Here is a 24,978-nt window from a genome sequence, read left to right as displayed (position 1 = left end):
CAAGTTTTCATCCACACGACTCCACTAAAACTATTCTCATTAAAGACAACAAAGATTTTCACATTCGTCAGTCTAGTATTTAATTCTTGTCCTTATTAGACTTGACTTAGCAGTAACATCTGACAAAGTTGGTCACTCCCTCTTTGACTCCTTAACTAGGCAGCTGTCGAGTTTTCTTCTACCTTGTTGTCTACATACTGTCCATCTCCTTTGCTAGGTTCTGTCAGTCCCCTCCTTTTTACAATTTAGAGGAGCAAAGCTCAATTCCTAGAGCCTCTTATTTACAGAACTACATGCCACTCATCGGTGATTTCTTCCAATATTGTGTTTCTTTCATAGCATTGGCATGCCATCAACTCTGACTGTCACAACTCTAGTTCAGACTTCTCCTTTCACCTCCAGAATCATATATTCAACATTTTCCATCTCCAGATGGATTCCTAATAGGCATCTCAAACTTAATGTATCCCCAAATGAATTCCCACTATTCCACCCATACTTGTTCCAACTGTGGCCTTTCACATCTCAGTAAATACCAAGTTGATCCTTCTAAGCTGCTTAGGCTAAAAATACTGACATTTTCCTTGATTTCCCCTTTCTTGTACTTTATATCTGATCTGCTGGCATATCATGCCAGAGTTACTTGAAAACTATATCCAGAATCCAGTCAAATCTCAGGCCTTGCACTGCCTCACCATGGTCCACATCACCATTACTTGCAATGTAATATCGCAATACTTCACAACCAGTATCTGTACTTCTACCTTGCCTTTAGTATATTTTCAATACAAAATCAGAGTGATATAGTTAAAACTTAAGTGACATCACATTATTTCTCTCCTCAGATAGGTCCATTTGCTTCCTATCTCATTTAGAGTTTAAAACCAAATTCCTGGCTGGCGCCGCGGCTCAATAGGCCTAATCCTCCACCTAGCGGCGCCGGCACACCAGGTTCTAGTCCCAGTCGGGGCGCCGGATTCTGTCCCGGTTGCCCCTCTTCCAGGCCAGCTCTCTGCTGTGGCCCGGGAAGGCAGTGGAGGATGGCCCAAGTGCTTGGGCCCTGCACCCCATGGGAGACCAGGAGAAGCACCTGGCTCCTGGCTTCGGATCAGCGTGGTGCGCCGGCCGCGGCAGCCATTGGAGGGTGAACCAACGGCAAAAGGAAGACCTTTCTCCCTGTCTCTCTCTCTCACTATCCACTCTGCCTGTCCAAAAAAAAAAAAAAAAAACAAACAAACCCCAAATTCCTCATCCTAGAAGGAATTAAGGGTCTAGCCTATTTCTTCCTTATTTTCTCATTTTTCTCTAGCCAAACTGATTCCCTTGCTGTTCCTTGATGATGTAAGTCATACTTCTGCTACTATGGTTTGAGTGTGTTCCTCCATGAGTTGTCATATATTAATGGTATTTGGAGGCAGTGCCTTTGGGAGACATAAGGATCAGACAAGGTCATAAGGGTGGATCCCCATAATGGCAGTAGTCACTTCACAAGAAACGGAAGAGAGACTGGAGCTGCCAGTTGTTCTGTCACCACAGGCCCTCACCAGATGCCAGCCTCACGCTCTTGGACTAGCCAGCCTCAACACCATGAGCGAAATAAACCTGTACTCTCTATAAGTTACCCAGTCTGAGGTCTTAGATTACAGCCACAGAAAACAGACTGACACCTGTCTCTGGACCTGCTGTTTCCTTAGCTTACCTGCTCTTCCAGGAGACATCTGTATGCTCACCACTAAGTTCATCCCTAGATCCCACTACCTAAAACTACAATACTACTTCTGAAATTTCCTGGTTCCCTTACTGCTTTATTTTTCCTCCCTAACATATGCTATGCACTTAAATGATTTACCTTATTTACTATTTATCTTCAGAATATAAGGTATTTGAAGGCAAGGATTTGTTTCTTTTCTATTTTCTTCAGTCTAATCCTCAGAGACCACACCAATGCATGGTAAATAGCAGGTACTCAATAAATAATTTTTGAGTGAATTATATAACAAAGTTAGTATTTAATGGGTTATTAGCATTTGCCCTAAACATGCAGGCATGTTTACAAGATTGAAATTTATACAAATCTATCAAGAACTTAACTTCCAAAGCAATAGTCATTTTATAAACAGTAACTGTAAACTCCACTATTGAGTTATATCATGGCAGAATGACCAAAGAATGAGGAAAAAGACAAGGCACTGTAATGTAATTTATAACCAAACTATCTCACACTAAAATAAACTTATGATTTAAAGAAATCAAAGAAAAGTGACAGTAGCTGCAGAAGCCACTTACAGTAGACTTTTCAGGGGAAGATGGGACATCAAATGTTTCATTAATATGGTTTTCCAGATCTTGTTGGGAATGTGAGTAATGAATTTGGTTCCAACTATTTTTCTTAGATTGTTTTGGTGGTAAAGCTGGAGGCTGTCCATCTTCAGGGGTCTCTTGTGATCTAAACAAGAAAAAAAAGAAGGAAGAGTGATATTTTGGAAGTTGTCTTACACAACTTTTTTTTAAAAATTAGAGTCAAGTGACCCAGGTATAGACAAGGTCTAGCAGGAGGCAGGCCTTAAACATATCACTTGCAAATGCTATTTGAAAATTTTCTTACGTTTTTAAAGTTTCTTTCCCTTGTATACTAGTAAATCTAATTTCACTTTCTTAAATCTGTAAATAATTATATATTAAAATGCATTTCAAAGTTATTCCTATGAAGATACTTATTAATTTGCTATAACAATGTACACACCTTTCCCTCCCCACAAATTTTTAAAGTTTGCAGTGGAGTCATGGGTAGCCAAAAAATAAAGCAAAGAGAAATCCCAAATTGAAAATTGGGCTGTTCCACAGATAAAAACACCTAGTACAGTATAAAGAACTGAAGTGATTGCCTTATTCTATTTTGAAATAAAACACAATCACAGAAGCAATGAACTTAATGATGTGACAAATACTGGAGGAGTGTTGAATCATCACTGAAGAGACAAAACTACATCTGATCAGAGTCTATAACTTAAGGTGAGAAGGCAAAACTCCAATTAACGGAGTATAAGGCTCTATTTGTGGCAGCAGAAATTGATAAGAAAAGGTAAGTATGATAGCAGAAATTTCAAGGTAGAAACTGTTACTTTTTTTTATTGAAGATTTATTTATTTATTTGAAAGGCAGAGTTACAAAAGATGGAGAGATTTTTCAACTGTTGGTTCACTCCCCAAATGGCCCCAATGAAACCAGAAGCCTGGAATTCCACAATTCCACCAGGATCACCCACATGGGTGGCAGGGGCCCATGCACTTGGGCCATTTGCTGCTGCTTTCCCAGACGCATTAGCAGGGAGCTGGATAAGAGGTGGAACTGCTGGGACTCGAACTGGTCTGTTGCCCATGTGGGATGCCTGCATCTCAGGTGGTGGTTTATCCTCTGTGCCATGGAGCCAGAAACTATAGCTTTTAAGAACAAGTGTAGTATGCATAACATTACTTGTGAATTTTCCACAAAGGCCAGAAGGGGGACCCAGTGGTTCAACTTGTGTCCTAGGGAACACACATCTATGGAAACTGTGGAGTTTGGAAGAAAGTAACAAAACAGGAAAGAGGCCGGCGCCGCGGCTCACTAGGCTAATCCTCCGCCTAGCGGCGCCGGCACACCGGGTTCTAGTCCCGGTCGGGGCGCCGGATTCTGTCCCGGTTGCCCCTCTTCCAGGCCAGCCCTCTGCTGTGGCCAGGGAGTGCAGTGGAGGATGGCCCAGGTGCTTGGGCCCTGCACCCCATGGGAGACCAGGAAAAGCACCTGGCTCCTGGCTCCTGCCATCGGATCAGCGCGGTGCGCCGGCCGCAGCGCGCCGGCCGCGGCGGCCATTGGAGGGTGAACCAACGGCAAAGGAAGACCTTTCTCTCTGTCTCTCTCTCTCACTGTCCACTCTGCCTGTCAAAAAAAAAAATAAATAAATAAAAAAAAATAAAAAAAAAAAACAAAACAGGAAAGAGAAAATATTTCTTGATAACAGCACTGACCATCATTGGAGTTATCTATCTCTAGGAAGGCAGGTGGTCCTCTGGGAAAAGAAAATTACCACCTCTCATTTTAGGCATATTTGGATAAACAAAATATACTGTTAAAAAATAAGAATCATCCCCTCATTGAGCCTAAGCACTGGTGAGAGAGTTGACAGCTGCTGTGTCAAGCCACTTGGCTGCTGTTGTGGTACTTGGGCAGAGACTTTTCCCAGTATCTACTCACTTTTGTTGATTGACAAAAGACGCCTAATACCTAAGCTATAAGGCTTTTAGAAAGTGAACTGTATTAGATTATATTGTTGTTCTAAATATTTACATCCTCCACCCCAACATCAGGCTTGGCCATGTGACTTGGTTTAGGTCAAAGAAATGTGAAAAGGAGTGGTATGTGTCATTATGAAAGGAAGTTTTAAGAAACAGCTCATTAAGCTTCTTTTTCTTATCCTTGGTCATGAGACTAGCCATGTTCCAAACTGGGAACTGCTTTCAGTCTTGGCCATGGAATAAAGAAAATGTGGAGAAGAGTCACAGCTCACCCATGATATACATATAATGTAAAAAAGGGATTACCTTTGCTGTAAGTCACTGTAAATTAAGCTCATTTATTATCCCAACATAATTTAGCTCAGAATAACTGGAAGATTATTATCACTGTGGCCCTTGTATACATTCTTGCTGTGCTTAATCCAACATATTGCTTGAATTTTTTTAATGTTTAGCTGATGGTAAAACTAAAATCTATAAATGTGGAATAACAAAATATTGTCTGTAAGTTGCAAGGAAAAAAAATCAACAAAGTCTTTTTGGGATACAGAGTTTTTGTTTTGTCAACTGGGACAATTCATTTTTCTTACTTCATTGAGTTCTCTTGAATTGAACTGTGAGATCATTTATGTAAAATCTGACCATACACAACTAATGTATATTATCATAATTTTATCATTAAGTTTATTTTTTCAAAACTCTCTCATTATTCTTGAAATTAAATCTGGCTGAACTTCAAATGCAGTGTTAGAGTCAAAATTAAATACAAGGGCTGGCACTGTGGCACAATGGGTTAACGCCCTGGCCTGAAGCGCCTGCATCCCACATGGATGCCGGTTCTAGTCCTGGCTGCTCCTTTTCCTATCCAACTCTCTGCTATGGCCTGGGAAAGCAGTAGAAGATGGCCTAAGTCCTTGGGCCCCTGCACCCATGTGGGAGACCTGGTAGAAGCTCCTGGCTCCTGGCTTTGGAAGACCTCTCTCTTTCTCTCTCTCTGCCTCTCCTCTCTCTGTGTAACTCTAACTTTCAAATGAATAAAAACACATATTTATGCCTTATAAAATACATGCCTAAGGAGAAAGCTCCAAGGATCTTAAATTCTTGAGAACTAAGGACAGGAAACAAAACTCTAATCCACCTTGAATTGTTCTCTCATTTCAGGTCAGAAAAGCAGAACAAAGGCACTTAAGGGGTGAGGGCAATGATTCTGGGGGCTTTTGAATCTGATTCATATATATTATCTCATGGGAATATGTGATTTTTAAATCATTGTCCCTTAATTACTATGCATGACACTTTTTAAAGTTACAGAATTAGAAAACCAACAAATGTTTAGAAATGTTAAAATAATGAAATATCAAATTTCCATTAATTCTATCTCTTGCCAACTCGTTCCCCACGGGTCACTGAGCAGTGTGTTGTCTGTCCTATTTCCCATTCTTTGTAATGTCTACATGACTAAACCTCTTCCTATTTGATGGCTTAGTCAGTCTTCCTTGGTTAGCTCTACCGAAGTCCAGCTAGGGCACTTGAATCTTTTCATGGTTTTTCCAGAGTGTTAACTGCTCTCCTGACCAATCCTCCTTTCTTTTTTTAATTTTTTAATTTATTTTTTTATTTTTTTACAGGCAGAGTGGACAGTGAGAGAGAGAGACAGAGAGAAAGGTCTTCCTTTTGCCGTTGGTTCACCCTCCAATGGCCGCCGCGGCCGGCGCACTGCGGCCGGCGCACTGCGCTGATCCGATGGCAGGAGCCAGGAGCCAGGTGCTTTTCCTGGTCTCCCATGGGGTGCAGGACCCAAGCACCTGGGCCATCCTCCACTGCACCCCCTGGCCACAGCAGAGAGCTGGCGTGGAAGAGGGGCAACCGGGACAGAATCCGGCGCCCCAACCAGGACTAGAACCCGGTGTGCCAGCGCCGCTAGGCGGAGGATTAGCCTAGTGAGCTGCGGCGCCGGCCCAACCAATCTTCCTTTCTTCCACCCATCACTCAGATCCATCCTTTCTTTAAATCTGACCAGTCTCTATTATATTATTATATCTCTTTCTCCTTTTCAATAATTAATGAGTTTTCTTATCTATTTATCTTCTATTTTACTTTCTTCCCCAATTCTTCCACTGTGTTTTTGTTTGCATAAGCTATTTGTATTATATAAGCCAATAAATCAAGATTTTGCATATTAGTGTGAGAATAAGCAGGTTATACATTACACTGATATAGTATTAACACTGAAATAAGAAGTTGAATTTATGTATTAACCAGTATGCCAATATAAGGTAGGAATGGATTTTATTTTAAAAAATATTTCTTTATCCATTTATTTGAAAGGAAGAGTGACACAGAGAGAGACAGAAAGAGAGCTCGATTTTCTATCTGCTGGTTTACTCCCTAAATGCCCACAACAGCTGGAGCTGGGCCAGGTGGAAGACAAGAGCCAGGAAGTCCATCCTGTTCTCCCACATGGGTGGCAGGAAAGCAACAAAGCACTTGGACCATCACCTACTGCCTCCCAGGTACATCAGCAGGAATCCGGATTGGAAGTGAGGAATAGCTGGGTCTCAAACCAGTCACTCCAATACGAGATGCAGGCATCCCAAACAGTGGCTTAAGCTACTGTGCCACAACAGCCATCCCAGGAATGGATTTTAGAAATAATTTGTGCAGTGGAGGGCAATGTAGCACATAGGTTAAGACACTGTTTGCTGCTGCTTGGGATGCCTGAATCCCATATCAGAGTGGTTGGAATTTTCTGATCTAGCTATCTGGCAATGCACCAGGGAGGCAGCAAGTACTTGAGTACTTGCCACATACAATGGAGACCCAAACTGGGTCTCCTCACTTCAGGCTCACCTAGCCCTGCTGCCAATTGCAGCCAACTGGGGAAGTAAACCAATGGATGGGGGCCAGCACTGTGGCATAGCTGGTAAAGCTGTCATCTGCAGTGCTGGCATCCCATGTGGGCACCGGTTTGAGACCCGGCTGCTCCACTTCCGATCCAGCTCTCTGCCACGGCCTGGGAAAGCAGCGGAAGATGGCCCAAGAACTTGGGTCCCTGCACCCACGGGGGAGACCTGGAGGAAGCTCCTGGCTCCTGATCAGCACAGCTCTGGCCATTGTGGCCAATTGGGGAGTGAACCAGCAGATAGATGTCCTCTCTCTCTCTCTCTCTCTCTCTGCTTCTCCTCTTTCTGTGTAACTCTTTCAAATAAATAAATAAATCTTAAAAAAAAAAAAAGTGGATGGAAGATCTCGCTGCCTTTCAAATAAATAAACACATTTTAAAAAAAGACATGTGCATGCTTTCTATTTTAATTTTAAAGGTTTATTTATATTTTGACAGTTACAGAGAAGGAGAGACAGAAAAGCGGGAGTGTGCATGTTTTCTATCACTTATTCACTGAGCTGGTCACTCAACTTTTTCTTTTAATTTTCTCAACACTGTCCACTCACTGTTAGGTTATCTTTCAAGAAATATTAAGAAATCTTATATTTCTTTATTCTCTGATCACATTGCTACATTATTTGCAGAAATTTATGACTATATTCAGCAAAAATAAAAAAAATAGGGATTAGGTAGCAGGAAAAGGCTTCAAGAAATCTCAGGAACAAGTAAGTACATTTATAAATGTATACATTTTCAGGCCCAGCACTGTGGCGTAGCAGGTAAAGCTACCTACAGTGCCAGCATCCCATATGGGCAGCTGGTTCGAGTCCTGGGTGCTCCACTTCTGATCCAGCTCTCTGCTATGGCCTGGGAGGGCAATGGATGATGGCCCAAGTCCTTGGGCCCCTGCACCCACGTGGGAGACCCAGAAGAAGCTCCTGGCTCCTGGCTTCCAATCAGCTCAGCTCTGACTGTTGTGGTCATTTGGGGAGTGAACCAGAGGACAGAGGATCTCTCTCTCTCTCTCTCTCTGCTTCTCCTTCTCTCTCTGTTTAACTCTTTAAAATAAATAAATAAATCTTTTAAAAAATACATATTTCCAAAAATAGCATAAATAAAATCTTGCACCAAAAACCCTAATTTCCCAGATTACTTCAAATGAAGCAATTTGGGACATTTAAAAATACAAAATGTGGAAGCAAAATGAAAAAAAAAGTCTCTTACGGCGATGATTCCAGAACAATGCTGTTGGCCTGTGTTGAAGATGGAGATCGCTGATTCACAGAAATTTCACTTGGGGAAGTATGAACCACATGGTCTACCAAATGGTCAACTGAAGACGGTCGTAACCGGGTTCCCTCTTGCGTGAACGCAGAATTTCGACTAATGAAGACAGAAAACAACAAAAACACACTTCAATTCCCTTTTCTCAAGTTTCTTAATTATAAGGTTGATTAGAAAAAATTATTTGGGTGGGAACTGAAGAGAATCACAATCACTTGGAAAGCATTTTCAAACAATATATGCTCCCTTAGAGATTCTGCTGGGAATTTAAAGGGAAAGGATTATGGCAAAAACAACTCAAAGATTTTGAGTCTATGAACAGATTTTGATTTATTGACAAGGGACCCTTACTATGCAAGTCAATTCTGGGGAAACTAGAGTTCTTTGTTTAATGCTGTATTCCCTTATTCCACAAAAACAAGTGGCAGGTAGAGGAAATAATGTCCTGGAGTAATGAAGAACACATGTGACCAAAAGAGTGCTCTTTCTATATATCCTCATTTTCAGGCAAGAGACACACAGTAATTTAGAAATTAGCAAAATGCTCACCTGGTATTGGTTTGTACTTACTGATTAGGAGTTCCAGGTGGAGACCGTGATGGAAGGCTTTGTGTTTCTAATCTGTCATCAGATATTGAGTTTCTGCTTACTACTTCCCAATCCATTAATTTTCGTGCTAAGGGCTTACTTGGGGATCTGGAGAAATAAAATAATTTTATTTTAATACCCTAAACCATGAGAAAAAAATCCTAAATTTGGTTTAATAGCTTATGTCCTAGGTGAGTCAACATAAAGAGTTTACTTATGATAAATTAATTCATTTAGTGGCTATTTATCAAATAATTTCCTAAAAATGTACATTCGCTTTATATGAAGAAGCAAAGAAAAGGCCAGGAACAGTAGGATAGAAACTGAGGAGGAGAAGAAAAACAGAAGAAACAAGAAAAGAGAAAGGAAAAATGTAAGGGAACAGTTTGCTATCAGACATTTTCTCAGATGTTATCAACCTTATCAATACTGGTGACTGCTACTGCAGATTTTCTGGAAATCTAGCTTGTCTTGGAATGTATCAAGTAAGTTCTACATATTATCTTCTGAATGTCTCAATCCTCTGCTTCCATGGAGAGAACAAAACTAATAATTATGCATATTGCACTTTATCATTTTCTAAACATATAACTGGTCAGTGGGTTTTCTTTTGATTTTTACAAAAACATTTTGAAAGGTTAACTATTCTGTCATGAGGTAGTGAGTTAAAAATGCTTTATTGCCTATCCAGGAATTGTCAGCTATCAGAGTGATTAAGATGAGAACTGAGTGATTTTTTTAAAGATATATATTTATTTCTTTGAAAGGCAGAGTTAGAGAGACAAGATGCAGAGAGAGACAGAGATGTTCTGTCCACTGATTAACTCCACAAATGGCTACAAAAGCCAGGGCTGGGCCAGACTGAAGCCAGGAGCTTCATACTGGTCTTCCCCATGGGTGCAGGGGCCCAAGTACTTGAGCTATCCTCCACTGCTTTCCCAGGTGCATCAGCAGGGAGTTGGATCAGAAGTGGAGCAGCTGAGACATGAATTGGTGCCCATATGGGATGCCCAGTGTCAAAGGAACAGCCTAACCTGCTGTGCCACAACACTGGGCCCCCTAATTATTTTTTTTAAGACTTATTTATTTATTTGAAAGGCAGAGTTACAGAGAGGCAGAGGCAGGGGGAGGGAAGGGTAGGGGGAGGTGGGGAGAGGGAGAGACAAAGTCTTCCACCGCTGTTTCTCTTCCCAAATAGCTGAAATGGTCAGAGCTGGGCCGATCTGGAGCCTGGAGCCTGGAGCCAGGAGCCAGGAGCCAGGAGCCAGGAGCCTCTTGCAGGTCTAGCTTTTTTATATTCAGTTTTCAAATGGCAGCTAACTTAACAAATTAAGCTATTTTATAAAACTGCAATAAATCATCCTGCAGTTTTATATTTCAGTAATAAATTCACTGAAGCGTATAAAAATTACTGTTTTTCATTATAGCACAAGAAAAATAAAAACAGCTCCTGTTATCTAACTACAAAAACCAGATCAGAGAAATTTAGAGAAAGCACCTATTTGTGTAAAGTTAAAAACAAAGACTATTTTTGGTTACAGTTCACAGGATTCATAGGTCTTCATTATGTGAATTTGGATTTACTTTCATATTTTCCAATAGTAAGAAGGAATTGTGATTAGTACTGTACTTTTTAGCTCATCAAGATTTTTTTTCTCTTAAAGTTGACCATCATTTTTTCCCTCTTCTCATATACGATGCACGTGCTTTTGTATGGATTTTTAAAAATTATCAAGGCATAAAGCAAATGTGATATTAAGTTACCCAATACATTAAAACTTTAGGGCAGGTAAATTTGGTTTACTAGTTAAGGTGCCACCGGAGGCGCTCGCGCTGTGGCACAGCAGGTTAAAGCCCGGGCCTGCAGCGCTGGCATCCCATATCAGCGCCGGTTCAAGTCCCGGCTGCTCCACTTCCAATCCAGCTCTCTGCTATGGCCTGGGAAAGCAGTAGATGGCCCATGTCTTTGGGCCCCTGCACCCACGTGGGAGACTCAGAAAAAGCTCCTGGTTTCAGATCAGCTCAGCTCTGACTGTTGCGGTCATTTGGGGAGTGAACCAGTGGATGGAAGAATTCTCTCTCTCTGTAACTCCTTCTTCCAAATAAAAGAAATCCTTAAAAAAAAAAAAAGTTGCCACTGGAGATACCCACATCCTATATTAGAAGGCCTGGTTTAAGTCATTGCTACTCTGCTGCTGATCCAGCTTCCCACACAGGTGTACTACAAGCACGTGGGAGACCCAAATTGAGTTCTGGTCTCCTGGTTTCAGTGTGGCCCAGCTGTGTCTGTTGTGGGCATTTGGAAAGTGAACCAGGATAGAAGTTCTCTTTCTGTCTCTGCCTTTCCAAATACAAATGAAAATAAATTTAAAAATTAAAAGAATAAACCTTTAATGAGATTATATAATAAAATTCTAATATCATTAAGTTTGCAGTGGCTTGTTGCCTAAAATACCTTTTTCAATATGTTACACATGTAAAAAGAACTATAGTAAACTAAAAAAGCATGATAATACTGACCAAAGGATATCTGACAAAGTGTTGCATACATAGCAGGAAGCATGAAAATAATGCGCATTTATACTGAATCCTAGCTCTGGCCTTTTATTAAACAAATTATTTAAGTTTTTATATCCAAATAACTGCATTTACTGATACAATATGATTCTTAGATCCTTCTCTACCTCTTAAATGTTATGATTTAGGAGTATCTAAAATTTTAATGTAATGATGTAGCCTATCAATTTTACTACACCATGAATAACTTAAGTTACTGAAGAATCCAAACCACCTCAGTGTCCTGTCTTTGCAGTAACTCATAGCCAAAACCTTTTTAGTTTCACATAATAATATCCTCTTAATTTAAACACTAATGGGCATTTTCTAAAGAGATGTAATGTTATTAGCTAAAAGGGACGCTGATCAGATTTTACTTTTCGTAAGTGAATTCAAAGTAAATTAAGTATGAACACTTTCCATCATTATGGGTTTAAATCATAGGATTTTTTTTGACAACACAGGATACCATTTAGTCCTACTTTCTCATATTGCAGTGCAAAAAGGAGCCTTTCAGGCACAACAAAATAGTGATCAAGTATATGATACCATGCACTCAGTTTCTAAAATAGCATTGTAAACTTACCGTAACTTAGCCTTTGTGGCTTTTCTATTAATGCTAATTCTTAATGTTATAAAGCTATTCTTTCCTCATATATCAGAGTATTAAATGTGAGCCATGAGAGGGCTCACTAACTATAGTCAGGAGATCAACTACTTTCATTTTCTAAGAGAAGGAGAAAGTCATTTGAAGGAAGAAAATCTAGCACACTCACCAAGTATAAAACGTCAGGAAACGTTACTGCTGTTGATGGACTGAATACGTTTGGAAATGTTTTGAATTTAAAACCAAATTTCAGGTATTTCTTTATTAACAGTTTTAACCTCAGAGACCCACCCACTCAGACTTGCTGTCTATGTTTCCTGTTGAGTGTGGAAATTTCAGAGAAAAACATACCACACTGATCACTGTGTTTGCAATGTGGTAAACTTATTTTCTGACTATGGCATCTTACTTTTGTATTGTATAAAAACACTGTTTTGTTCTCTTTTTAGATATTATTATATGACAAATGAAAAAGTGTGACAGCAATTCAGAGATCATGTATAAGAAAAAAAGAATATCATCATCAAAAAATCTTGTCATACTAATGATATAAGCAGAAATATTTTCTGAGTTTTTCACTGCCAACTCAAATTCTAAGAATGACGTGAATTCTAGAATTCCCTAATACATAGTAACTTAATAATTTAATAAGTAACTTATTAATTGCTAAAAGCATTAGAAAATTTTGGTAGACATATATCAAGACATCAGAACAAAATGTTGGTATTTTAGAAAAACAATCCCACAGAAGCTTAGTCTTGCAGAGATAAAGGGATCATTAAAACAGCCTAGTACTGTTATAATCTCTTCCCCGTTGATGACTTATTTCAACAAAAATTCACAGAATTTTAGCAAAACAAAAGGAATGGGAGAGTCATACTAGGCTTGTCATATTGGAATTGCAACACTACTGTCAATGTATATTTATTCTATCAAATAACCTGATAAGTATATGTTTTACTAACAGATATATAAAATGAAAGCTAAGATGCAGGTGTAACTGCATATATTTAAAATCTTATATGGTCAAAAATATTAAAGTAACACTTAAAAGTAATAATTTGCATGTGATACTAAGCTTAATATGCAAATACACCTGTTATTTGGTAGTCAAATTGGGACATCATACTATTATAAAGTACAACTAGTCATTAAATCACATGTTCTGTTTTTTAAAATAAATATCAAGTAAGAAAAAAGTTAAACTTATTGTTAGAGTAGGATTAAAATGGTTTAAGTATATAGTTATGGTGTAGTTACAAAAATTAGAATAAGAAAAATAAATCCTGATTTTGACAAGTGTTGAAATGAGTGTAACAAATAAGTTACAGTACTAAGACCTGTAACAAACACATTAAAAATGAAAACAATGAAACTGATAGGAAATAAATGGTTTCTTCACCAAGAGCAATTACAAGGAAAATAATTTCATATTAACATTTTATTGTACATTGCATCTTTGTACAAGTCTTCCTACTTCCTAACTGGGTACCATGGTATCTGAAACTGCAAAAGGAGAAAATTGTGAATAATTTTTGTGGTCATGTCTATTAGCATCTCTGTATTCTTTTGTTTCCCTTCCAAAATAATGCCACATTAGTGTCTAAGTTAAGATTTATGTTTAATAGACAAAATTACTATATTTCTCATAAATCTAAAATCAAGACACATTGATTTTAAAACTTTTCTTTAAAGATTTAAAACATTTTTGAGCAAGTTCTAAAATAAATTATGTAATGCAAATTCAAGTTAGCTAATCACAGCCAAACACCACAGCTCTGACCAGCTGAATGCTTGCCACATCAAGACATTGTCACTAACAGTCTTCCTGTTCAGTAGATTAATCAGAGAACCAGGATGATAGCAACCCAGAATGAAGAAAAAAAAAAAAAAGGTAAGTTTTATTATTCAAACAAACTAAACATGTGTTTCAGTATTTTGCTTGTTTGTTTAAAATGTCCTTACTTCAAGGAGCACATGGTATTCTTTATTAATTTTCCCATCTTGCAGAACATACTACTGTGACAGCTTCAGACAGTGCTAGCAGCAGCTCCTACTCTGAGGGCAGGACAGGGCCAAGGCAGGAATTCTAAAGTTAACATCTAGATTATGATAAGCACATTTAGCTGTTAAAAGATTTATCGCCGGTATAAATTATTAAACTTTCAGCAGCAAAGAAAATCTGCATGATATATATTGTGATAAAAGCAAGCAATAAAATAAATGAAACTATTTTAAACCAAGTATATACATACATATAAATATCTTTGTGAATATATGTGGAAACAAATCTCAAATTAAAAACTATCCCCTCCAAATTTTAATTGATTGTTTTGGGATGTCAGTTTTTCTTTGTTATTTGACACTGGTGGGGTTTTAAAATGGACTATCATTTCCATTACTAGGAAAAAGGAATAGTTTCAACTTTTGGAGGGAAGGGAAAATCTCCTTCAGAAACACAGAATAGGAGAGTTATCTGGATAAATACTAAGAGCAAGATTTAAACAAAGTAAAATCAAAAGCAACATCCCGTCGTTCTTCTTATGAACATTCTCAAGCCTCCAAGAGCAGTAGATACCAAGCACACAGCTATTAAAAGACTTACCCTATGTAAGCTGTCTCCACTAAAGACAAACTCCTGTCTCTAACATACCTCTACCCAGTTGGTCATCAACTTTTGCGAGCTCCCTCAGACTTGCTCCCTAGTCTCCATTCCATCTCCATCCTTTATTATTTTCACTTGGACTACTGCAATTAAATTCTGGTTTTGTCTCTGGGTACCCAGTCTCTACTTACCAGACCATTCTCTACCCTTGTTCATAAAACTATTTTCTAAAATGTAACTGATCATGTAACTTCACTAGTTAAAAGGCAAACTGGCTCTAACAAATTCTTAGAAAAATGAAGAAATAAATGGCAAACAAATAAAAAGCCATTTCTCTGTCTCTTAATGATATGATTTAAACAGAGAAGTGAGCTGGATAACATAACGATGTTTAAAATAGGAGACTAATCTTCCAACAAAATGTTATATTCATAATATGATAACTTGATTTAGCTTATTCAGAGCTACAGTGCTTGGCACAGGGTAAATGCACATATAAAATGAATCAATAAATGTATCATTCTCTCAACATAATATAGGAAAGGATGTGGTAATTCTATAACCACTTAGAAAAGTTAATTTTAATACTTCTTTTTAAAAAATCAGATACTGAAGTAAAATCAGCTTACCTTGCAAATACCCTGTCTTTATTTGCCTTTTCTTTGCCATACTGAACTGATTGGACTTCAGTTCTCCCACTGAAATACACAAATATACACAACAATATCTTAAAGAGAACTATAAGATAAAGTGTCAACACACAACATGATAACATTACCATTTCATAAAAGGCAGGGCATTTCTAGCACAGAAAAAGCAGAGTAGGAAGGAAAGACTGGACGACATTCCAGTTCCACTTGGACAGACGAAGTTTATTTACAGTCCTTCCATTAGGAACATACACTTCACAGACGTTTCACTTTCTGCTACTTCTTTTTTATTTCTTTATTTTAAAGATTTATTTATTTGACAGGAAGAGTTACAGACAGTGAGAGAGAGAGAGACAGAGAGAAAGGTCTTCCTTCCATTGGTTTACTCTCCAAATGGCCACAACAGCCAGAGCTACGCTGATCTGTAGCCAGGAGCCAGGAGATTCTTCCTGGTCTCCCATGCGGATCCAGGGGCCCAAGGACCTGGGCCATCCTCCACTGCCATCCCAGGCCATAGCAGAGAGCTGGACTGGAAGAGAAGCAACAGGGACTAGAACTGGCGCCCATATGGGATGCCGGTGCCACAGGCAGAGGATTAACCCAGTATGCCACGGTGCCAGCCTCTTCTTGCTACTTCTTAATTAAGAGCCAACATGGGAGAAATAATTTTGCACAAGAGGAATTCTTCTCTCTGAAGATACTCTGTCAAGGGTCAGAGATAGATGGTCATGCTCCAACTCAAGTAAACACCGCCAGCCCTGCCATCCCTCTTCAAGTCTGAGAGTTAGCTAGTGTTTCCATCACTCCTTAATGAATCCTGGAGAACTACTTTCTTTGGGCAAGCTATTTTTCCTTTTCTATTGCTAATGATCACAGACATGAAGAATGCTTATACCGTCAACTCCTTCCATGTCCACATTTTGGCAACTGCAGATTTCTGCATATGGGAAGGAATTAAGGACAGAAACATTGTGGAGGTTGGGCAGTAGGAGATCTGTCCTGAAGTTTATTAGTCTAGCAAGCATATATTTATGCAGGGTAAAGGATTCTCCTTTATGGCACAACAATATGTTCAAATTAACTTTGCTAATAAAGCTTGGTTCTCAGATAATTTGCTCATGGAAGCTCATAACTTAAGTGTTACTGAACACAAATTCCTAGTACATCAAATACAACCACTATAAATGTAGCTATCTGAAACATGTAAAAGCAGCCAAATGCAGGTTTCTAAGGCTAAATAAGTGGCTTTTAGATCATCACATAGGTATAAATAAATGAGAACTGAATGGCATGCTTATGTTATGGAAAAATGAGAAACATTAGCACTATTTTTTTTTCTTGAGGTGCAGAGATGGGAGAGGGAGTGTACACACATGAGACAGAGACAGAGGTATCAAGAGATCCCCAAACGCCCTTAATGGTCAGTCAAGGCTGGGTCAGGCCAAAGCTGCCAGCTGGGAACTCAATCAAGCTCTCCTACATGTATGGCAGGTACCCAACTACTTGAGCCATCACTGCTGCCTTCCAGGCCAGAGGTGGGTATTGAATCCAGGCACTCTGATGTGTGACACGGGTGGCCAACCAGTATCTTAAGCACTAGCACTAATGCCCACCCAAGCATGATTTTTAAATGTTGCTAAGTCGCTGTTTCCTTAAAAATTATATTTCTTCTAAGAAGGTAACAAATTAAGGTTCAACATTATTTTATATTTCTATATTAGTGATTTCAATTCCTTAAATACTTTGTAATGAGATAAGGGTTTGTCTATAAGGAAGCTGGTGGAGAAAGCAATAAATCCCTCTGACATATCCAATTCCACCTTTCTGTCTAAATAACATACTAACCTTATAAGTGTGACACAGTTCTAATATTCCTGACAATTGGTTATTATAAGGAAAAATAATTTATTTAGGGCAAATCTATTAGGGATAAGACTGCATCCAGCTAAACATTCATCACACTGACATTCTTACTTCACTTACAACTTCATTAATCATTTTGATGATTAAAAATTGCTTTTAGATATATTTTAATTAGCAATAATTGTGCCTCGGATAAACCTCTAGATATATTTTAAAAAGTTTTTAATCACAAAACTTCTAAACTTATAAATATGATACACACATTAATTTAATATGAACTGAGCTACTGTAGGCCCTAATGTACTTTCCTTCTGCTCTGTAGGGGCTGTAAGTCAACAAACTCCATTTTCTAGATTCTTTTGCCCTTTGCTTTCTGTTAGGTTCTGCTTCTAGAAGGCACTGATAGAAGATCAGAGAGTAGAGAAAGGCAGAGCAGGACTAGCTGAAGATGCTGATAGTTGCTTTAACAGTTGTGGGGACAAGGGAAGGGCAAAATAAGCATCACGTAGATGGCTCCATCTTTGAGTAGAGCAGCACTTCTCTGGCGGATCCAGAACTAGCTCTGACAATGGCTCTAATAGTGTGTCTAGGCTTGTGGACTCCAGCCTCGAAGTGACATAGGTTTTTCTTTTCTTTCTTTTTTTTTTTTTTAATATTTATTTGAAAGAGTTATGGAGGTAGGGGGAGAATCTTCCATCCGTTGGTTCACTTTCCAAATGGCAGCAACGGCCAGGGCTGAGCCAAGCAAAAACTAGGAGCCCAGAGTTTCTTCCAGGTCTCCAATGTGATTGCAAGGGTCCAAACACTTGGGCCATCTTCTGTTGTTTTCCCTGGCACATTAGTGGGCAACTGGATCGGAAGTGGAGTAGTTGGATCTCAAATCAGCACCCATAGGGGATGCCAGTGTTGCAAGCAGAGGCTTAACCTGCTGTGCTACAACCCTGGCCCTGTGACACAGGTTCTGATCCTTTGGCATTACCCACTTCTTCCCATTTGCTTCTCTATAAGCCTCTTCCTTTGCTTTCCTAGCCTTGCCAATAGCTGTGTAACCAATTACCTTAATTACACTGCTTCTGTTTGAAATATCAAGGACTTTTTGTTTCCCTGACTAAACCATGACTGATAACATCCATTTTCCACTGAAGAAGATTCAATGGAACACTATTACTCTAAAGGCTGGATGAGTAAGTTGAATTTCACAACAAAGAAGGAGCATTTTGAAAATGGCAGAAATCTGTGTAATACTAAAGTAGCTATATTTGTGGAAAATGGAATTAAAAATGTTTATTTTAGTGCAACAATTCTGAAATCCATGCATAGCTTTTACATAATACACCCTTGCATATGCCTTTTGGAACCCCTGACTTCAGTACTAAGAATGAAATGCAAAACTGCACCAGTCTCAGAACACTCAGTATCACCAGTAAGTTACTTATCTTCTGAGCACTGAGAAAGTACCAATTGTGAAAGGATTTTATATACAGGTATACACACACCTGTTGTAAGTAATTCAAACAACACAAAAAAGCACTGCAAAAGGAGCAAATCAAACAATTCGCTATGTATATTTTTAGCCACAGTTCCCTCCCTAAGAAATCATCACCATTATGAGCAAGTAGAAATCATTCTGAAATTCACTGTATACACAGAAAATGCTAGAAACATGACAGGTATAATTTTATTATAATGTTACGACTGTATATATGTCACTTTTAATGGAAAACACCCTGATTTCCTCTGAATTAAAAGAAAGAAAAAGACTACTGCTAATCAAAAATAAAATACAGAAAAAAGATTAAGAAAATCTTAATAAATTGGGCATTTAAAAACCACCTATTTCAAATTATTATTAATAGGCATTAAAATATTTCCTCCCACTAGTCCCTTGCTTCCACTTTTTCTTTTTGCTGTATTATTTATTTTACTTTGTTAAAGTTTACACCATTTTAATTCTAGTCTGTAATCATTCTCAAGGTTGTCAGGGGTTCTATATTTGACAGATTTTAAAATATGTTTTGGTCACCTTTTTATTCTTTAGGACTTGGTAGGCAAAGGGTGGCCCACAAGCCATACAAGCCTGAAGAAAAGTTTTATTTGGTATACACACTGTTTAAAATACTTAACCCAGGGGGCCTGGCTCCATGGCGCACTAGGTTAATCCTCCGCCTGCGGCGCCGGCATCCCATATGGGCGCCAGGTTCTAGTCCCAGTTGCTCCTCTTCCAGTCCAGCTCTCTGCCGTGGCCCAGGAGGGCAGTGAAGGATGGCCCAAGTGCTTGGGCCCCTGCACCCACACGGGAGACCAGGAGGAGGCACCCTGCTCCTGGCTTCGGATCAGCGCAGTGCTGGCCGCTGCGGCCATTTGGGGAGTGAAGCAACGGAGGGAAGACCTTTCTGTCTCTCCCTCTCACTGTCTGTAACTCTATCTGTCAAATAAATAAATTAAAAATATTAAAAAAAATACTTAACCCAAACTGATAAATCTCTAGTAAGACTGATCAGGTATCAGTATCAAGGAGAGAAGTGACCTTATTACAGTTTCTGGAAATATTAGAAAGACAAAGGGGAATATTTATAAACTTCATGCCAATAAATCCAACAAGTTAACCAATTGTATTTCTATCTAAAGGCAATGAACAATCTGAAATTAATATTAAGGAATTCCATTTGTAATATGATAAAAAATATGAAATGCTTAAGCATTAAATCCTTAAGGATAAATTTGACAAAAAAGACACGTACACTGAAAACTACAAACATTGCCTCGGAAAATAAAAGACAACTAAAGAAGAAAATACACCATGTTTCATGAACAAGAAGATTTAATTTTTTAAGATTTCAGTTATCCCCAAATTGGTATGCGGATTCAACACAATCCTAATTAGAATTCCAAAAATTACATCCAAATGGATCCCAGGCCTAACAAAAAGTAAGAGCTAAACTATAAAACCCTTAGAAGAAAACAGAAAAATAAATCTTTGTGACCTTGGACCAAGCAAAGGTTTCTCAGATATGACAAAAGACCCATAAATAACAGACTGGTAAACTGAATTTCATCACAATTCTCTTCAGAAGACAGTGGAACATAATGAAAAGATAATAGCAGAGAATGATGAAGATACGGTGAAGCTAGAAGTCTCATACACTGCTAGTGAGCACATATATGGTACAACTAATTTGAAAAAAAGTTTGTCAGTTTCTTACAAAGTTAAAACATACATCTATGATATGACTCAGTCACTCTATTCTTAGGTATTTACCCTAGAAAAATTAAAACAAACATCTATTCAAAGATTTCCACATGCATGATCTCAGCAGCTTTATAGTCCAAACTCTTAAAAACCCATGACATCTATCATCAAATGAATGAACAAATTATAGTTCATCTATACAATAGAATACTACTCAAGAATAAAAAGAAATGAACTATCAATACAGTCAACAACATGAATCTGGAAATTATTATGTTGAGTAAAAACAATTATGTTGGCTACAAAGAATACTCCATGTTCATTTCAATTTATAGAAAACCCTAGAAAGTTCAAAGCAATCTACAGAAACAGAATGAAGTGGTGGCCTGAGGACTAAAGAGGGAGAAAGGGGTTATAAAGAGACTTGAGGAAACTTATAGGAGTGATAGATATGTTTACTATCAAGTGGTAAGTATTATATACTCATGCAGAAGATATTTTGGCTTTATGAATAAAATAAATGTCTTAGAACAAAGAAAAGTTTTCATGTAAGTATTTAGTGAAAACAATGAAAATTATAACTTCTGTCTAGACTATAATAAGTAAATATTGGTAATTTACATTAGAAAATAATAACCTGGAATATAGTGAACAGGACAGGATTTTTAGGCCTGATGTATACCGCAACAACTTACAGAACTTTTACTGATAAAAACTTAAGAGGCTGTACTCCATTGGGATTTTGACTTAGTAGCTATGTTTACTAACAAGGATTCTATGGTTCCATACACTAGAACTTTATATTAAAGGAAGAAAAAAAATTCAACAATAAAGCCTTAATACAGAAGCAATACTTACCAGTACCGGAATTTTGAACCTAATGTAAAATAATGTGCAAAAAAATTCTTTTGAGGTGGAAGCGGTCTGTCCAAACGGAAGAATGTGTGATGTTCTACACATGCTTTCCATAAATTTTTACATGCTCGGTAATTCACCATATTGAATCCCAATAACGTTTCTCTAGATTCATGCTGTAATAAATGACAAAATGCAGAGAATACTGAAAAAACATCAGTATCTAATGTTCCATTTAATTTACTTTTGGCAAATTATTCCAGCCTTACAAACAGTAATCCTCCTAAGATCTTTTTTTGTTTTCAAAAAAAAAAAAAAAAAAAAAAAAAAAAAAAAAAAAGCAGTAAAATGGAAAGGTTTATAAAATGTGAACCTCATTCAATAATAGCACAAATCTTAGGAACTTTTATCTTGGATCATAGTTAGAGGTTTGAAACTTTGTTTTTCAAAGCTTATTAACTATGTTTTGCTTCAAAATGTAAATTCTGACCTACAAATTAAACTTTAAGATATATCATCATGTTTTCATAACCTCTCTATTATAAACAAGTAAAGGAGGCCATTCAGCACTTCTGAATACTATTCTAGAATTATATATAAAAATAATTAACTCTAAAGTATTATCATTTAATGTTCTTGAAAAGTTAAATTACTAGGGCCGGCGCCGCGGTTCACTAGGCTAATCCTCCGCCTAGCGGTGCCGGCACACCGGGTTCTAGTCCCGGTTGCCCCTCTTCCAGGCCAGCCCTCTGCTGTGGCCAGGGAGTGCAGTGGAGGATGGCCCAGGTGCTTGGGCCCTGCACCCCATGGGAGACCAGGAAAAGCACCTGGCTCCTGGCTCCTGGCATCGGATCAGCGTGGTGCGCCGGCCGCGGCGGCCACTGGAGGGTGAACCAACGGCAAAGGAAGACCTTTCTCTCTGTCTCTCTCTCACTGTCCACTCTGCCTGTCAAAAAAAAAAAAAAAAAAAAAAAAGTTAAATTACTAAATACTTTTAATGAAGTAAACTATATATAGAGAAATATACATCCAATCCATGTACAGTTCTGATTCTCACACAATGAATGGAACCATTTTACCTCAACCTAGATCAAGAAATGGATCATCACTACCACTTTACATGTATATTTGTCTCCCTTTTCTACCACATTATATTCCCAAAGCTAATTATTCTTCTCACTTTCATCATTTTATATACACTGAATCACAAAACACATTTTTAGGTCTGGCTTATTTTGTTCAACACGTTGCTGGTACACATCCATGTGGCTGTGAAGCAGAAACTCACCCACTTATCTTCCTCTTAGCAGTCTACTGTAATGAATACACCACAGCCTACTTACACCCTTTACTGCTGACAGACGTTTGATGTTTCCAGTTTGGGGGTAGAAAAATAATGACACTATAAATATACATTTCTGTTTTGTTGTCTGGTAGACATGAATGTATATTTCTGGGTCATAAGATATGCATATGTTCAGCTTTAGTACAAAATGCCCAACAGTTTTCCAGAATGATTAGATGAAAACATATTCTCTCTCATTAGCCTTTATATGCTCCACATACTAACTACAATCAGTCTTTCTATATGGTGAATATGTAGAAGTAGCACATTTTGGTTATAATTTGTAACTTCATGATGACTAATGAGATTCAACACCTTTTCATGTTAGTGGTCATGTATCCTCATGTGTGAAGTGTCTGGTCAAGTTACTAACATATACAGATAGTATATATAATCAAGGACTTCTATAATATGTATATCATACACACATTTGCTCATTCACTGTCTAAATGATATCTTTTGATGAAAAGTTATTAATTTTAACATTGTCCAAATTTCAATCTTTTATTTTAATATAGTTTATATGTCGTATCACATATCATAAGCATCATGTAGAATAACAAAGAATGTCTCATGATGAGTATGTTACAGTAATGCTTTTCAATGTCAGCACATCTAAAATGCATGCACCCCTCCCTGCCTTTGACACCTGGAATACGTTCCAAAATGGCTATATATGATTGTGACATTCTATGAATTGTGTTAGGAAAGCGACAAATAATTTACCCATGGTTTGAAAACAGTGGACCCAAAATGTTGTACTGAGAGATAAACACATTGCATGAAATTTAATTAAAATTTTTAAAAAATTGTTTTGATGTTTCTCTTTAAAAAAGATTTTTGTTTATTTTATTTCTTTGAAAGGGAGAGAGAGAGACAGACATCCAGTCTGCTGGTTTGCTCCCCAAATGCCCACAATAGCTAGGGGTGGGCCAGCCAAAGCCAGGAGTCAGGAACTCCATCTGGATTTCACACATGGATGGCAGGAACCTAGGTAATGGGGCCATCAACTACTGTCTCTCACGCACGTTAGCAGGTAGCAAGAATCACAAGTGCAGCCAGGACTCCAACCCAGGCACTCTGATATGGGATATAGGCATTCCAAGTGATATTTTAACTATTGAGCAAAACATCCACCCATATTCTATAAAGTTTAAGTATTTAAAAACAGAGAGACACTTTAGAGAGAAAAGGGTTACCTGCAGAGATAACCCGTACACAATCTTTAGTCAGCTGAACTTTACTGCTGTTGTTAAATGTGGGTAAACACATTCTAAACTGATACATTACCTCAGAGAATGAGTGTGAGGCTTAAATGATATGAAAATGGTTGGTATATTACCAGGTATAAAGTAAGTTCTAAATAAATATCAGATATTATAACTATTATCATTATTACCAATAATACTATAATAGTAGGCAAATTAAAAAAAAATCTACAGTGCCATCGATAATTACTTAAAGATTTGTTCTGTTTTCCATTTAATAAGATTTATTATATTTTACTTCTCTAAATATTCAATAAAACATATAAGAATATTAACAGCATTAATCATAATATCACCAATATGGAAATGGCAAAATTGTTCACTAATAAAGAATGGATAACTAATTTATGGTACATTCATTCAAGAGAACACTACACGTAATGGAACAAACTAATGTTACGTGCAACAACATGTATGAATCTGATAAACAATGTTAAGGAAAAAGAAAGGACATATATTATTTCATTCTTTTAGAGTTCAAAAATAAGCAAACTAAATCCATGAAAATACAAATGATACAAATACAGAAAATACAAATGTTTCTCTCTTGAGAGTGGCAATGACTAAAAATGGGTGTCAGCAACATCATCAGAATCTGGGTAATGTTCTACATACTCATCTGTGAAGAGCTGATACTTTATCAAGTTGTATACCTAAAATATGCACTTTTCCAAGGTATGCTTAATTTTAATAAAATGTCTCTTGGGAAAAAAACTTCCATATTTTATGAATATAAATGATAAACCAAATAACTTGCTAGATCAGCATCCTTTCATGAAATATAACTGATTAAAACACATTTTAAACACACAACCATATTGAAATCTGCACTGCCAAGATTTCTCAGAATTTTTAGAAATAATATAAAGCAAGTGATAAAATTAGTTTAATTTGATGAAACAGATAAAACCATTTAAGAGACAAAATTACTTCCAACACTGTACTTTCTATGACAATTCATCATCCTAACATATAAAAAGACATTACTACTCAAACATATAAAGGAAAT

General features: G+C 37.7%; 1 protein-coding gene across 6 annotated transcripts in view; it reads right to left on the bottom strand.

Moving 5' to 3' along the window:
- PTPN4 (protein tyrosine phosphatase non-receptor type 4) overlaps window positions 1–24,978 on the bottom strand; it is a 193,664-nt gene that overhangs the window by 40,910 nt on the left and 127,776 nt on the right. For all 6 annotated transcript variants that reach the window (XM_051848753.2, XM_051848751.2, XM_017342790.3 and 3 more), the window contains 5 exons: window positions 21,360–21,532; window positions 15,428–15,496; window positions 9,013–9,138; window positions 8,383–8,541; window positions 2,287–2,446 (listed from right to left, as the gene is read on the bottom strand). In XM_051848753.2, coding sequence (XP_051704713.2) covers window positions 2,287–2,446; window positions 8,383–8,541; window positions 9,013–9,138; window positions 15,428–15,496; window positions 21,360–21,532 — 687 coding nt within the window. The remainder of the gene's footprint in view (window positions 1–2,286; window positions 2,447–8,382; window positions 8,542–9,012; window positions 9,139–15,427; window positions 15,497–21,359; window positions 21,533–24,978) is intronic.

This window comes from Oryctolagus cuniculus, chromosome 3, assembly GCF_964237555.1.
Source record: "Oryctolagus cuniculus chromosome 3, mOryCun1.1, whole genome shotgun sequence".
Lineage (NCBI taxonomy): Eukaryota > Metazoa > Chordata > Mammalia > Lagomorpha > Leporidae > Oryctolagus > Oryctolagus cuniculus.
This window is presented reverse-complemented; position numbering and strand designations above follow the sequence as displayed.